The sequence below is a fragment of the Gossypium arboreum genome, chromosome 10 (assembly GCF_025698485.1).
Source record: "Gossypium arboreum isolate Shixiya-1 chromosome 10, ASM2569848v2, whole genome shotgun sequence".
NCBI lineage: Eukaryota > Viridiplantae > Streptophyta > Magnoliopsida > Malvales > Malvaceae > Gossypium > Gossypium arboreum.
In genome coordinates, this window is record NC_069079.1 from 93,563,395 (window position 1) to 93,578,222 (window position 14,828).

The window sequence follows — 14,828 nt, forward strand, 5'->3', positions numbered from 1 at the left end:
TAGTTTTCAATCAAGTATTAAGATGGCACCTTACGAGGCCTTGTACGGGCGTAAATGTCGTACACCATTGTTTTGGACCGAGCTCGGTGAAAGTAAAATTTTGGAGTGGATTTGATTAAAAATCTGAATGAAAGTAAGAATAATTTGTGAAAGTCTGGAGGCAGCATCAGATCGTCAGAAGTCGTATGCGGATTTAAAACGAAGAGATATTGAGTATCAGGTGGGAGACAAAGTGTTTCTTAAGGTCTCACCTTGGAAAAAGATACTCAGATTTGGCCGTAAGGGCAAGTTGAGTCCGAGATTCATTGGGCCGTATGAAATCTCCGAACGAGTTGGTCCAGTTGCGTATAGATTGATTTTGCCCCCTGAACTTGAAAGGATTCACGACATCTTTCATGTTTTGATGCTTCGACGTTATAGATCTGATCTGTCACACGTGATTAATCCATCAGAAGTTGAAATTCAATCCGACTTGAGTTATGAAGAGGAACCGATTCGTATCCTAGCTCGTGAAGTCAAAGAGTTGCGAAACAAAAGGGTTCCGTTAGTAAAAGTGTTATGGCTCAAACACGGAATCGAAGAAGCTACTTGGGAAACCGAGAACTCTATGAAAGAATGATACCCAAACCTATTTACCGGTAAGATTTTCGGGGACGAAAATTTCTTAAGTGGGGGAGAGTTGTGACAGCGCTAAATTGACCCTAGTCGGAGAGTGGTTTCAGGACCACGAAACCGAGTCTTATAAATACTTAAAGATTATATTCTGTGTTTATGATGTGCGTAAATGCTTGTGTGATAGTTCCATACTTTAATTTGGTCAGTGTATGTGAAATTTATTAGTAGGGACTTATGTGAGACAATTTAGAAATATGCTAGGCAAGTGTTAAAGTGGCCTATTAATATATGTGGGAAAGTGCTTGTCCTTGCATGTCAAATTAGCCAAATTAAAGCATAGTGGCCGGCCATGCTATGGGTGGAAACATGTCACAAACACGTTATGTTAGTGATGTATGTAGGAAACAATAAAATAAAAAGCTAGTAATAAAGAAATGGAAAAAGGAAAATGATGAAAACAAAGAACAAAAAAAAATGTCCATCCTTTTTTCATTCTTCTTGACCGAAATTCAAAAGGAAAGAAAGGAGGAAATGTTGAAGAGGTTCGGCCATGCATGTAACTAGGCTAAGGTATGTTTGAGGTTGCTCCATGAGATTCATGTATATTTTAGTAGTTAGCTTGAGTTCTAACTAGCCCATGGTTCAAATCTTTACTATGTCATGGAGATGATATTCGGCTAAGGTGGATTTGTGTTGATGTCATTTGCATGATAAAAGTGAAGCTTTGTAATGATGCATGTGATGGTGGATTGATGATTCTTGAATCTTCTTTTTAGCATTTTTGAGTGAGACATTAAGTTCTTTGTTTAACCATGACCAAAATTGAAATGGTATGGTGTTGTGATGCATTCGGCCATGGTAGGAAGTAGAAGGGAAAATATGGTTGTTGTTAGATGAAGTAGAGTCTAACAAATGAGCACATATGTGCATTAGTTGCTAGATGGAGAAGAATCGGCTAGCAAGTTGTGTGCTAAGACCGAATATAATTTTGTATATTAATGAGTAATGCATGTGTTGAATTGATGGAAAGGGAGAGGATGCTTTACTAGTGTATATATGTGTATTGGCCAAGTTTTGAATTTGAAACAAAATGGTATGTAGTCAATACAAGCAACCATATTTGTAGGAAGTATTAAGCATTTAATCGGCCTCAACCTAGACATCTATATTCGGCCACATGAAATAGATTTGTGTTGTATGTGTTCGGTTAGAGGCAAGCATATTGATGCTTTTATCTTTGCTTAGATAATCGGCTAAAAGTGAGTGTGGGCTAAAATGTTGAGTTTGATTCATGATTCCATATACATGTGACTCTAATGCCTAATGTATATATGGGCTAAGTACCTTGAGGTCCTCTTTTGATGTTCAAATGAATTGTGTTAAATTGCTTAATGTGATTAAAAATGCGCATGACCATTGTGTATTTGAGCTAAAGGGTGGCCATATGACCTATTAAACTCCTTGTCATATTCGGCCATAAGCTAGCATAATGAGACTTTAATAAGTTAAATTTGTTTGATTTAGCTCAAGAGCTTAGAGGACCACAGTTGGATAAGGGAAAGGAAAAAGTTATCGAATAGCTGCCGAAATCGTTCGACCACATCCGAGGTAAGTTTTCGAGTAATGGAACTTAGATTATGATTTGATTAGATCATGTTTTAAGCAAATCAAAATCATGCTCTTTGTATGTGGCTATTGAGCCGAAATTGCAAGTGTGATAAGTGTCTTGTGTTTGAGCTTTGGTAATGAAAATGAAACACGGATGTGTCATGATTTATTGATAAATGTGCATGGTTATTTGAATGATGTCCGGGCTAAGTCCCGAAGGCTTTGTGTTAAGTGACTATATCCGGACTAAGATCCGAAGGCATTTGTGCGAGTTACTAAATCCGGACTAAGATCTGAAGGCATTTGTGCGAGTTACTAATTCCGGACTAAGCCCGAAGGCATTGGTGCGAGTTACTAAATCCGGGTTAAGTCCCGAAGGCATTTGTGCGAGTTACTATAACCGGGCTATGTCCCGAAGGCATTTGAACGAGTAGCTATGTCCGGTTAAATTCCGAAGGTACGTGATTCGGGAATGAGCGATCTTGCTGTAAAAATTTCAGTTAATACGCTTGTAAAATCCCAACAATGAGGTATGTTTCGTATGTGCATTGGAATAGTTGATTCCCTTCGATTAATATTCGCTCAGTCGAGTAATGAGCTTCCGGTATTTGGCTAAGATGATCCCATATGTATGAATATAGGGGTTGGAATGTGAAGTAGGAATGATTTGAGAATATGTATATATGGAATTATCCGTTTAGTTATATGAATGCTATACTTCAGTTGTGCTTAAATTCTTTGCTCAAAACTTACTAAGCATTTAATGCTTACTCCGTTTATTTAATTCTCTATTTTATAGATTTTTGTTCTTCAGCTATCGGACTCGGGAGTGTCGAAGTCGAAGTCGCCCACACTATCAAAGCCCCCTTTTGGTACACTTTGGTTGAACTTTGAAATGGCATGTATAGGACTACCCTTATTGATGTTGGTCATGTACCTTTCGGTTTTGTATAAATTTGGATAGCCATGCGAAAATGGCTTATATACACTTTGAGCTTAATTTTATAATCGTCTCGTATGATGTTCATTAAGAGGTATGGAAATGTTTGGGAACGATTAGCCATTGGAATGGTTAATCATGATCATATTTTGTGCTATTTATGCAAAAGGGCTAGTTGAATCATGGAAACTATGTAATAGGTAAAGTCTACCTTAAAAATAGATGCTGATAGCAGCAGTGACGTGAATGTGAAAAATCATTAAAAATATTAGGAATGGAATTAAATAGTGAATAATTATGTAATCGAACCTTGATGAACCTATTTTCATAGGAAAGTAACGAAACGATCATATGAACAGTATATTATGAGATATTTAAGTTTTCGTGAGACAGGGCCAGAACGGTTTCTGGATCCCCTGATCTGAATTTGGAAATTCTCTATAAATTAACCAGAGACAATTAGAAGTCATACCATATATGTATAGATTCCTTTTTGAGTCTAGTTTCATTAGAAACAAATGGCATAAGTATTGAAGCCCTGTACAAGGAGTTATCTAAGTCGCAATGCAAGAAGGTCAGTGTAGTCGAACCCTGTAACAGGGGAGACTTTAACTAATAAACTGTACTAATTGGCCCAACCAAAAATTCTAGAAAAAAATATGTAGATGGATATATGAGTCTAGTTTCAGGGAAAAATTACGAAACTGATTTTCGAGTTTTGGAACTCAAGATATGATTTTTAAGGTGACAGTGATGCAGTTAGCCAACTGCCTGGAATTTTTTTTTTAAAGTGGACTGTGTAAGTAAATTAATTAAGTCGGTTAGCACCTCGTGTTCGACTCCGACAATAGTCTCGGGTACGGGGTGTTACAAAAGAACTATCCCTACCCAGCAAATTCAAAAGATTCCATGAATCCTCCCTCCATCTCTATTCCGACAACCAATAAAACCTAGTGAATCTCCACTTTGGCAGCCCTTCGCCCTCCTCAAGTTCAATATCAATATGTAAGGTGGAAAAACTTCTTAACTGAACTGTGCAATCACTTGTCCAACCTACTGATACCACTTAAAAATTCACACCTTTCTCGAACCCACCTCATATGCCTTGCACTTAACTTTTTTTTCTATAAGAAACAATATTTGGGTCTAAAATAATAATATTGGGACTTAAATAAGTAAATTAATGATTCAAGTTTATAATACTAAAATATCTTTTTCTTTTTTTCTACTTTGAAAAGGTTTTGAAATATATATGGTTTCAAATTTATGTGCTCTAACATGGAAGGAATTAGCTATACTGTAACAAGATTTTAATTTGATATGTTTAAGTTTTTAATTTAACTCAAACAATTTCACTCGATTCGAATTTCATTCCATTCGACTCGAATCGAAAAAAATCAAATCGAGTTATGATGATAAAATGTGACTCATCAACTTGATTAACTCAAAATTTTTTCACTCAATTCAATCTAATGCTTACTCCTAAAGCTAACAATATGAAAGATAAAAGGATTGTTTTTTAACTTATTTTTATCGTTTACAATTTTAATCCAAAAATTAAAATCATTGAACTATTGTTTTTCTTTTCACTTAAATTTCTTATTGTTCAAGATAAATATTTATTTTTCAAATATTTTAATAATTAAACCATTACAAAATTTTTTGGTTAAAAGGAAAGTTTAATTAAAATAATTATTTAAAAAATTGATATACATTAAAATATTTGTAAATTATTAACTTTCAATATATTAATATAGATTTCAAAGCGTTCAACGTGTGTTTAAACCAAATCAATACATTAAAAATCATAATTGTTCATTAAAGACAAAAATTTACTCAGATTTTAGTTTAATTGGCATTAATGTTATTGTTTATACAAAACTATGTAAGTTTAAATATGCTAAAACGTATTATCTTCTTATTTAAAGGTTGGGGAGAGGCAATGAAGAGTTCTAAATATTGTATCGAAAATAAAGACTAGAAATCATTATGCTATACTTATACTTATATGAAAGAAGCTAAATAAAAAAATTTTAAACATGAATAATGTACTATATCCCTTTAATTTTGCCAAAATTTTTAATGCCTTATTTTTATTTTAAATTTAAATCTGAATAATGTAAAATATTTCTTTAATTTTGTCTAATTATTTGATATTATTATTAATGAATTACATTCTGCTACCTTAAACCCTTTTAAAATCTAAACCGAAAACGAAATACAGGCAGAAAGGGTTTTAATTTTAATGTCAAAATTTTCTAAATTTAATACAATTTTATTCTTAATTAAATTCATGTTTTTTAATTTTAAAGGATATTCTTTTAAATATTTGGGGGCCAAGGGTGGCCCACTAATCCCTACCATTGATGTTTCAGTCGTTTGGACTACTCTCTATTGAATAAATTTGAGCATAAACATTTCAATAACATAATATCAAACATGCTGAAGGTTTAACCCTTTAATAAGTTCGTTTAAAAATTCAAATTAAGTAGCATTCTAAATTTAAAGATAAGCATACTTCAAATAGAAAAAGTACGTAATAACATATATGTTTCCCTATTTTTATTAATGAAAATTTCATTATAAATAGGGTCTCCATTTGAAACTACGAAAATTATTATTCTGTGATTAAGATTACGTGATTTTAAGGTGAAGATTGTTAGGAGTACTTGTTAAATTTCTCTTGAGAGTAACTGCTTTAGCTAATTGCGTGATATCCCACATCGCCGTGGACAGACTTAACGCTCCATGGCCTCAGTTATAAAAAATGGGCAAACGCCTTTAATAATTCATCTTTGTGCTTGGGGCAATGATGCAGCTAGTGAGGTTCTAACCGAGCCACGTCTTTTGTTGGTTGAAAACTATTTCCAAATTCCCTCTTAGGCTTGGGTTCACCTTTAGAATTAGAGAATTTCTGAAAGAACTCTCTTCGGTGTAAAGTACTACAACTGTTAATATCAAAGTTCATTTTCTTTTTAAATAACGCTACTAAATGTAAATTGAACTCAGTAGATGTTTCATATTTAGTGGACGTAAGTAGAGGTGGGCTGGGTTCAAAATAAAATTTAAGTACAATAAAATATTAAATATATTTTAATTGATATTCTATATTTTATAATTAAATTATATAAAATTTAAATTTTAAAGATATATTTTACTATTCAAATAGAATATTGAAATATTTAATTTGGGTTGGGTTGGTTTAGATAAATAAGACAGTTTACACCTTTATAATTTTTAAAGAATTAAATTAAATTTTAATAATTTTAAAAGGGTTAAAGTGTAATTTTACTTCTATAAATTTAAAATTTTAAAAATTTATAAAGCTTAAATGAAAAATTTTATATTTTAAAAGGTAGGGTACGCCTGACATGATTATAATAAATATTATATAAAATTTAAAATCAGTACAAATTTAGTAAAAGAAAAATAAAGCGAGAAGCAAATTTAAGAAAAGAAACGAGAAGAAAAAATAGTTGTTCCTATGATTTAAAAATCGAATTGATGTTAAATGGAATCAAAAGTTAAAAACAAATTATAGTGGATAAAAGATTAAAAAAATAGTTAAAATATGATAAAATAAGAGTTTTTCTGCATGTCTTTTATAAAAAAAAGTGTTATGTTTTGATTTTTTATTTTTTAATTTATAAATATAATATTTCTAATTTTTCAAATATTTTGCCCTACAAAAGTTTTATTAGACATGAAAATATACAAAATCAAATACAATTTTCGCCAATTAAATGAAAGATGACGTATTTAAACCTCCGTAACCCCCCTTTCTCTTCCTCTGTTACGGGGTTTTATACAAATTCCGTTTTATATGATTGTTTACAGTGTGTTTAACGGAGGGTCATGTTCAGTTGTTCTGTGTGTGACTAAAACAAGAAAATATTCGAAGAGTTGTAACAAAGTCTCTCCTCTCTTAACTTCTCCTTCACTGCGGGAGAACCAAAACTTTCCCGAAATGGCAATCTCTCGCCTCCTTCATCCCAAACCACGGGGACTGCATTTCAACGCCAGAGGTAACAACAAAAATCCCATACCAGGATTATATATATTTTTTATTCTGCTACCAATTTTATCAAACAGTTTCTGGGTTTTCCCTTACACCCACGAATATACGTATATAAAACTATTGCAGGACTTATCCGTTCAACGAACTGTTACTTTTTTTCTTCTTTTTCCAGTGGTGGGTCTCAGAAATTTTCGTTTTTGAAAGGATTGAAGGCGTCAAAGGGGGGCAAAGCAAGTGATAAAGAACCCCAGAAGTGAGCTTTCTTTCTTTTTCATTTTTGTTTCCTTCTGTTATTTACTGCTGGAATTATTTTTTTATTGAACTTTGGATTGATGGAATGTGGGTTTTGGTGATAAATTTCCTTGATCTTGATATATAAATGTGTATTTCAGTATATAGTTGTATGCATTGCAAATGACTGTTCTTATGCCCGAGTGAATGCAATCCATGTTTACAACCCATTGTGTTCTACAACTGATTGTACAGAGAAAGTGGGACAAGGTTTAAGGGAATTCTATCAAACATAAAGCAAATCATTCTAGAATGTCCTTTGTTTCAGAAATCCAATGCCAGGGAAATATCGGATTCCAAAGTTGACACGGAAGCATCCGAAGTTACTGTGACAGAGAATAGTTCGCATTCCGCTAAATCTTTTGAGTCTGTAAGTGTACCTAAATCACCGGAAATCATAACAAGGTCTCCTGGTGGCACAGAGGGTGTTTCATCCGGTTCAACATCTGATACAATTGGAGGAAATGCTTTTGAGGGTCCAATTGTAAATGCAACTGCAGAGTTACATAAAATTCATTACAATCCCTATAAGGTTGGGCTTAGTGACATTCAAAGTAAGGTTCAGCCACCAGAAGCTGTAATGGTTTCTCATGGCAATGAAAAGGACGAATTAAGAACTTTAGCTACTGATGTAGTGGTGGAGAACTCTTTGAAACTGAATCAACCGAAACGACTTTCAGATATATTTGTGAAAATGCTGGAAAATGATGTCAAGGGATTTGAAGGGGCAAAGTCGGATGTACATGGGCCAACTAGTGAAAAACTTGTAAGATTCCTATATGGTACAAATGACTTGTCTGAAATTATGAACTATCTACCTGGGAACAGAACTGCTACTTCTGTTCAAAGGCCAATTGCAACCACTATTTCAAGAAAAAAGCATGCATCGTCCAAAAGTTCTTCAAGAATTGAGGACTTGATGAAAGTTATTAATAGAGAAAAGAACGATCCAACAGCAGGAGAAATGGCAGGTATTTTGCGTGATACTTTAGCACCAACTGAATCTTCGAAAGGGAACAAAATAGAGAAGGAAAAAAATAGTGACTTGTCTGAAATTATGAACTATCTACCCGGGAACAGAACTGCTACTTCTGTTCAAAGGCCAAGTGCAACCACTATTTCAGGAAAAAAGCATGCATCGTCCAAAAGTTCTTCAAGAATTGAGGACTTGATGAAAGTTATTAATAGAGAAAAGAACGATCCAACAGCAGGACAAATGGCAGGTATTTTGCATGATACTTTAGCACCAACTGAATCTTTGAAAGGGAACAAAATAGAGAAGGAAAAAAATAGTGATTCAATTGAAGACATGAAGGAGGTATTTGGAGAAAAACTGACCAAATCTCGCGAGAGGACAATCTCAAATGTAACTGATCAAACTAACAATGGGGGGTTCCTTAAAAATGTTTATGGCCTGGCTAACTTGCAGAACTCTGATGTTAAAGGAAGACATACATCATGGAAACTACTATTAATGCGGCTTGGAGAAGAACCAATTATAAAGGGTCGGGGGAGTAGAATCTTGAATGTGACTGATCAACGAAGCAATGGAGGGTTCCTTAAAAATGTTCAGAGCCCAACTAACTTGCAGAGCTCTGATGATGAAAGAAGTCATACTTTATTAGAACCAACTATCAAGGATTGGGAGAGGACAATCTCGAATGTGACTGATAAACTTAGCAAAAATGCTCGGAGTGCAGCTAACTTGCAGAACTCTGATGTTAAAAGAAGACATTCACTATTGAAACATCATATGAGTAGCGGCAATATTGCACTCGACATTAAAAAAGAGTCAAATATTCCTACAGAATCCATAAGTGACAAGGAGGATAGCAATTTGGATTTAGCCAACTCTGGTCATGTAAAATCAGGGCCAAACTCTCATGTGTCTCTTCCAGTTAGTAGAGAAGAGCTTAACCATTCACAAACTTGTTTTCTTAGCAAAGAAGGATATAAGGATAACGAAGTACTGGTCCGGTTTTTGACCAAAAATGTTAAGAAACTCAATATCCTTGCAGCTTTCAGCGATTGCGGGCCGATTATGAAGGTCGAGGAACTTTCTTCTACTAAAGAGAGCAGTTTCAAAGACTTTTTGGTACATTTTAAGGTCAGTTCTCTAATTTTTTTCTTCTCACCACCCCCTGCCCCCCACCCCCCCAAAAAAAAAATAATAATAATAAGGTACTAGGTTCTAACTGTATCTCGATTGTTTCTCTCCAGTGTCCTTTTTATCGGATTTGTTGACATCAAAATTTTATAGGCATTGGGAAAAATGAAATAGTCAAACTTAACAAATTTCTAGTCCCAACGAGCTTGATTTAGTATATATAACACATTTTAGTTATGAAAGCATTCAGTTTCACCGACGTAGAATCTTAGTCTTTTCTGGCTTTGTTGCAGTCAAGGGAAGGTTCCCAACTTGCTCTCAAGAAAAATGACCTTATGGTTATGGAAACAGAAGCCTTTGTGGAGCCAACTTCTTCAGAAGACACGGCTGGTGCGATTATTTCCATTCCTGATCCAATTAGCGATCCTGAGGCTCCAACTGCATTACTGAAGAATCCTACCAAAACAGTTAAAGTCAAAAACCTGTGTGAGGATATAAGCTTACAGCAGCTGAAGGATGCCCTTGCCTTTCATCATTCTAGCATATCCAACATCTTCTTGGGTTCTACAACTTCTGTGCTATATGTGGAATTCGAGGTGAAACTTATCTCTCTTAATTGTTGACGTCTAAGAATTTTATTTTCCCTTCGGGTTCTATTATGTGACTTTGGTTTCGTCTTTTATGTACTAATTTACGAAGTCTCACTTTTCAGACAGAAGATGCCAAAGAGAGGGCACTTGCACAACAATCCATACTTGTATCGGGGAAGGAGTTGCTGATCCTCAGGATTGATGCACCAAGGACAACAGTAGTGAGGATATCAAACATTAACCCCACCAGCAAAGTCTGGACAATATGCAATTCTTATGGACAAGTGAAGTATTTGGCAAAAAGAGGTGTGGGAGTTGTGGATGTGCATTTCAAGCTTGCTGAATGGCCTAACATGCTGAATATTGTTAATAAGTACGCTTTTTTATCTTTGAAGTTTTATGATAATCAACCCAAGCATTCCTCTAATATATTATAGTGCTGCAATTACATGCAGTTTGAATGGAATTGAAGCGGATGAAAACCGGTGGCTTGCACAGCCGGCTCCTGTCTTTCCTGTTGAAATTCTCAGAGCCCTTTGGAGTCGACCAGAAGAACGGCGACATGTGAATTGCGTGATATACAGGTTATTGAGGGAACTTGAGGAGCCCATCTCTGCAACTGAGTTGAGTCGGTTGACTAACCTTGCTACCAGGTATTATTATGGCAAAGAAATTTAATTAACCTTGCTATTATAATCAATCATGAAAGCATAAGGGATTCAATAGAGATTTCTTACAAATTCAACAATTATTGTTATGTAAGCGACGAATATTATTAACGAGAAGCATTATTAACTACTAGATTTTATCACTCAGGTGAACGAAAATATTTATATTAAAAACATATTTTTATATATTTATAAAAATATATTAATAAATGATTATATATTTATAAAAATATATTAAAAACATTTTTCTACTTCTTTACGTCTTGTTAAAGTTTATGCTTCATGGTAATTCAAAGGAAATTCTTATAAAGTTTATAATTCCAAGCAAAAGACCACTTTGAGTCATTAGGATCCCAAGTCTCCTTAATGAGCATGGAATTACATCCAATCCAATTATTTTAACGTAGTCAAATCATTATTCTACGAAGTCTACCTTAGTAATCTTTTAGAAAAGTCAAAACACATCAATCTTCTTTTGGCTTAGTCAAACCATTATTCTAAGAAGTCAAAACATATCAAACTCAAGTACAATTTCAAATTAGGTCAAATATTCTAATTTTCATGCAATCCTAATTATTTTATTTTTGGGACGAAGATGTCGAAGCCTACCAAGTTTTGGTCTATTTGAGACTTTTATTTTTTGTTCTTTTTGTTCTTTTTTTTTTTTGGGCCTATCAAAGGCGCAAATTATTTTACTATCATCACTACTATTATTATTATTAAAAATTATTATTATCATGTTTTACAAATGAAATGAAAAAGTGGAGGCTTTTCATTATTTTTGTTATTAAACATAAAAGGTTAAAAAAAACACAACTACAAACATTCTTTTTTTTTTTTTTCTTTTCTTCTATCTTTATTTTTGGCCATAGGAATGTCATGAGGGATCAGATTTTGGGTTCCAATGAAGGGGACACCACCGGACCGTCGATCCTTCACCCCTAGGAGCCCCCGAAAATCTCGTTTTTTCCCTCCCCTTGCTAAAATAAATGTTTCTCTTTTTTTTAAAAAAAAAAAGGCTTAATTTTGGGAAAAAGAGTGTTTTTTTTAAGGAGAAAGTTTAGATTTTGAAAAAATAAAAATATGTTTTTTTAGTTATTTCAAAGGAAAGTTTAAATTTTAAAACAAAGTTTTGATTTTTTTCAACTATTTCAAAGTAAAAGCTTTAATCTTTAAAAAAATAGTACTTTTTTTTTAAAAAAAGAAATTTTAGATTTTGAAAAATAAGAATCTATTTTTTAGTTATTTTAAAGGAAAGCTTAAATTTTTAAAACAAAATTTTGATTTCTTTTTAACTACTTCAAAATAAAAGCTTTAATATTTTTAAAAATAATGTTTTTCTTTTAAAAATGAGAAAGTTTAGATTTTGAAAAATAAAAATGTAACACCCTAAATAATTTATTCTGGTATCTGTAAATACTTATTATAAATAAGTATCTGCTTCAGTGGTTAAGTGTTCTAGGTGTGTGTATGATGTCTTGGGTTCAAGTCTCACATTTGTAAATTTTGTTATTTTTCTAATCCTAGCCTTATCCGTGCTGAGTGGGTTTATATAAAAATTGTCTGTTAATTCATATTAGAATGAGTTTGTTGGTTCGAGTGGTAAGGAGTTAGTGTGTTGGAGGTCTTGTGTTCAAATCCTTGTGTAAGCGTAGGTGATAATTTTTGCTCGGTGGTCTCATAGAGTTTCGGTAGAGCTAAAATTTTGAGATGGATGTGAGTTAGTGGGTTAGTGGGAGAAAAATAGGGGATATGTTGTCATATCTTTTATTTTATTTTTTTTCAAGTTTTTATTGTTATCTCTCTTTTCAAGTTTCCTCTGTTGTGACGTTAACTTTTCTCTTTCTTCCTCCTCTTTACAGTTTTTCCTTTTCAGGTATTCCCTCTACTCCATTCGTCAACTAGTTGTTTCCAAAGTTTGATTGGTTATCCTGGTGGTTTCCATCAGTTTTGGGAAGTTTGATGTTTCGTCTTGGTTGTTTTAGTTCTTTCTAATTTAGCATAGTAGTGTGGTTAGGGAAGTTAATTTCTTACAATCTGTTGCATAGGTGAAGACGGTAAAGCATCGATTTTGGCTTCTATGGTCTGATTGTGCGAGTGGTCGTATTATTCGACGGTAAGTGTTTGAGCATTATTCAGTTTAGTTGAGGATTTCGTGAGTGGGCTACTAAACTTGTTGTTGGAATGTTGATTCTTAGGTTTCAAAAGTCTCGGGAGTGTTTTCGTAGCAAATACGAATCAGGTGTGTTCCCAAAACACGAAAAATCAAGTTTCGACTAAAGCCGAAAAAGCAATATGTCGACACCACATGGGCGTTTTCCTGACCGTGTGGTTGGCAGAGTGAGACACATGGCCGTGTGTTTGACAAAGGTGTGGTCGTGCGCAAGACACGGCTGTGTGATGGTGTGAATGTGGTAGTGTGGGCCACACGGGCATGCCATACGAGCGTGTGGATTTTGGGCTAGGCTGTGTGGGTCACACGGGCAAGGCCAATCTAGGCGTGTGGGCCCACACGGACATATGGGCCCATAATTCTAAAATTTTCCCTAAGGTCGCACGGGTCGTTCCGATCGACTGTGGGCTTACTGTAGGGCTGATAAGGGCTAACCAAACCCTAAATTATGTGATCTAATATTATGATAGTCTGCTTTGAGTAGGACACCGTTATGCATATCTGACTATTCTGTTAAATATATATGTTATCTGTATACAAGCATGTTAAGTATGATATTTTTGTATCTCTATTCTGTATTATTGTTTGGGGTAGGAATTGTATATGTGGAGGAAGTGATCTGTATGGTGACCTTTCGCCTATTTTCTGGCAGCTTGACTGCATATTATTTGTTATGTGTCGTATCGACACTATATGGTGTGTAGGGATGGGTGGGTGTTTTTAACCCCACATGATGTGATAGGATGGTTGGAGTTAGTGTGTAGAGGATGGGGTAGGATTCTGCATATCTAATTCTATTATCTGTATTTGTAAAGGACTTAAGTCCGAATCTGAATCTGACTGTATATGTGATTTTTGTATATATAGTATGTCTATTTTTGTTGGGTTACATATTAAGTTTACGAAAACTCACTTCTATTTGTCTGTTCTGTACAGGTAACCCACAGACCTAGGCTGGTCGATGCTGCAGAGTCTCACGGTGACCACAAGTTTGTGAATTGATTTTAAATAATGATTTTATTTTAATTAAAGAGTATTTCTGGGAGTTTTGTAATTAATGGATTCTCTGGAATGTTTGGTTTTATTTTGGATTTGGACTTTCGGTTTGACTATTTATTTGTGACGGTTGGCTAAAACATGGTTTTTACTAAAATAAACGTTTTTCTGGAAAATACAAACTGGATTTTCAAATATAACGATTTTTAAAACTTTCGCTGTAAATTATGTTTTGGCAAATGAATTAATTAAATAACACTTTCAGTAATAGTTATAAATGAATATGGGCTATAAATCTTGGATGATTTTTCAAACAACTATACAAAGCTTTATCGAAACAACACTGTTTTCAAAACTCTTCTTTGTAACATCTCCAGATTCGATCATAATGTCTAGGCCGAGTTTGGGGTGTTGCAAAAAATCTATTTTTTTAAGTCATTTTAAAGGAAAGTTTAAATCTTTAAAACAAAGTTTTGATTTTTTTTAACTATTTCGAAATAAGGTTTTGATTTTTAAGAAAAGTAATGATTTTTTCTAAAGAAAGTTTTGATTTTGCAAAAAAAAAAAAATCCGGCCCTTGTCTGTGGCGACCCACCATCGGAGACCAAAGAGCCATTGGGCTTTGTAAACTAAAAAATATATATGATTTTTCCTATGTAATTTATCTCCTTTTACTTAAATTTGTTGTTAAAACTAAGTAATTGTTTAATAAATTAATAAAATATGTGAAAATATGAAATTAGGACATGAAAATTATTAAAATGTGATTTTATACTTTATTATATAGTTTTCATGCATAAAATGACTTATTTTATATTGATT

General features: G+C 33.6%; 1 protein-coding gene and 1 non-coding gene across 6 annotated transcripts; both read left to right on the top strand.

Moving 5' to 3' along the window:
- Positions 1–5,954: 5,954 nt before the first annotated feature.
- LOC128283107 (U4 spliceosomal RNA) lies at positions 5,955–6,128 on the top strand. The gene has a single exon (XR_008273449.1). It is a non-coding gene; the product is annotated as a U4 spliceosomal RNA (small nuclear RNA).
- Positions 6,129–6,956: 828 nt separating this feature from the next.
- On the top strand, positions 6,957–14,146 carry LOC108462663 (uncharacterized). Of its 5 annotated transcripts, XM_053020558.1 has the most exons (10): positions 6,957–7,188; positions 7,308–7,434; positions 7,668–9,579; positions 9,873–10,175; positions 10,292–10,542; positions 10,625–10,822; positions 12,700–12,713; positions 12,886–12,953; positions 13,036–13,079; positions 13,947–14,146. In XM_053020558.1, exons 1-8 carry the CDS (start codon positions 6,987–6,989, stop codon positions 12,924–12,926), a joined length of 3,048 nt encoding a protein of 1,015 aa, XP_052876518.1. In that variant the 5' UTR covers positions 6,957–6,986; the 3' UTR covers positions 12,927–12,953; positions 13,036–13,079; positions 13,947–14,146. The 5 variants fall into 5 exon arrangements, with proteins under 5 accessions (XP_052876518.1, XP_052876519.1, XP_052876520.1 ...); XM_053020559.1 differs by lacking the exon at positions 12,700–12,713 and having other exon boundaries at positions 10,607–10,822; XM_053020560.1 differs by lacking the exon at positions 12,700–12,713.
- The last annotated feature ends 682 nt before the right edge of the window (positions 14,147–14,828 follow it).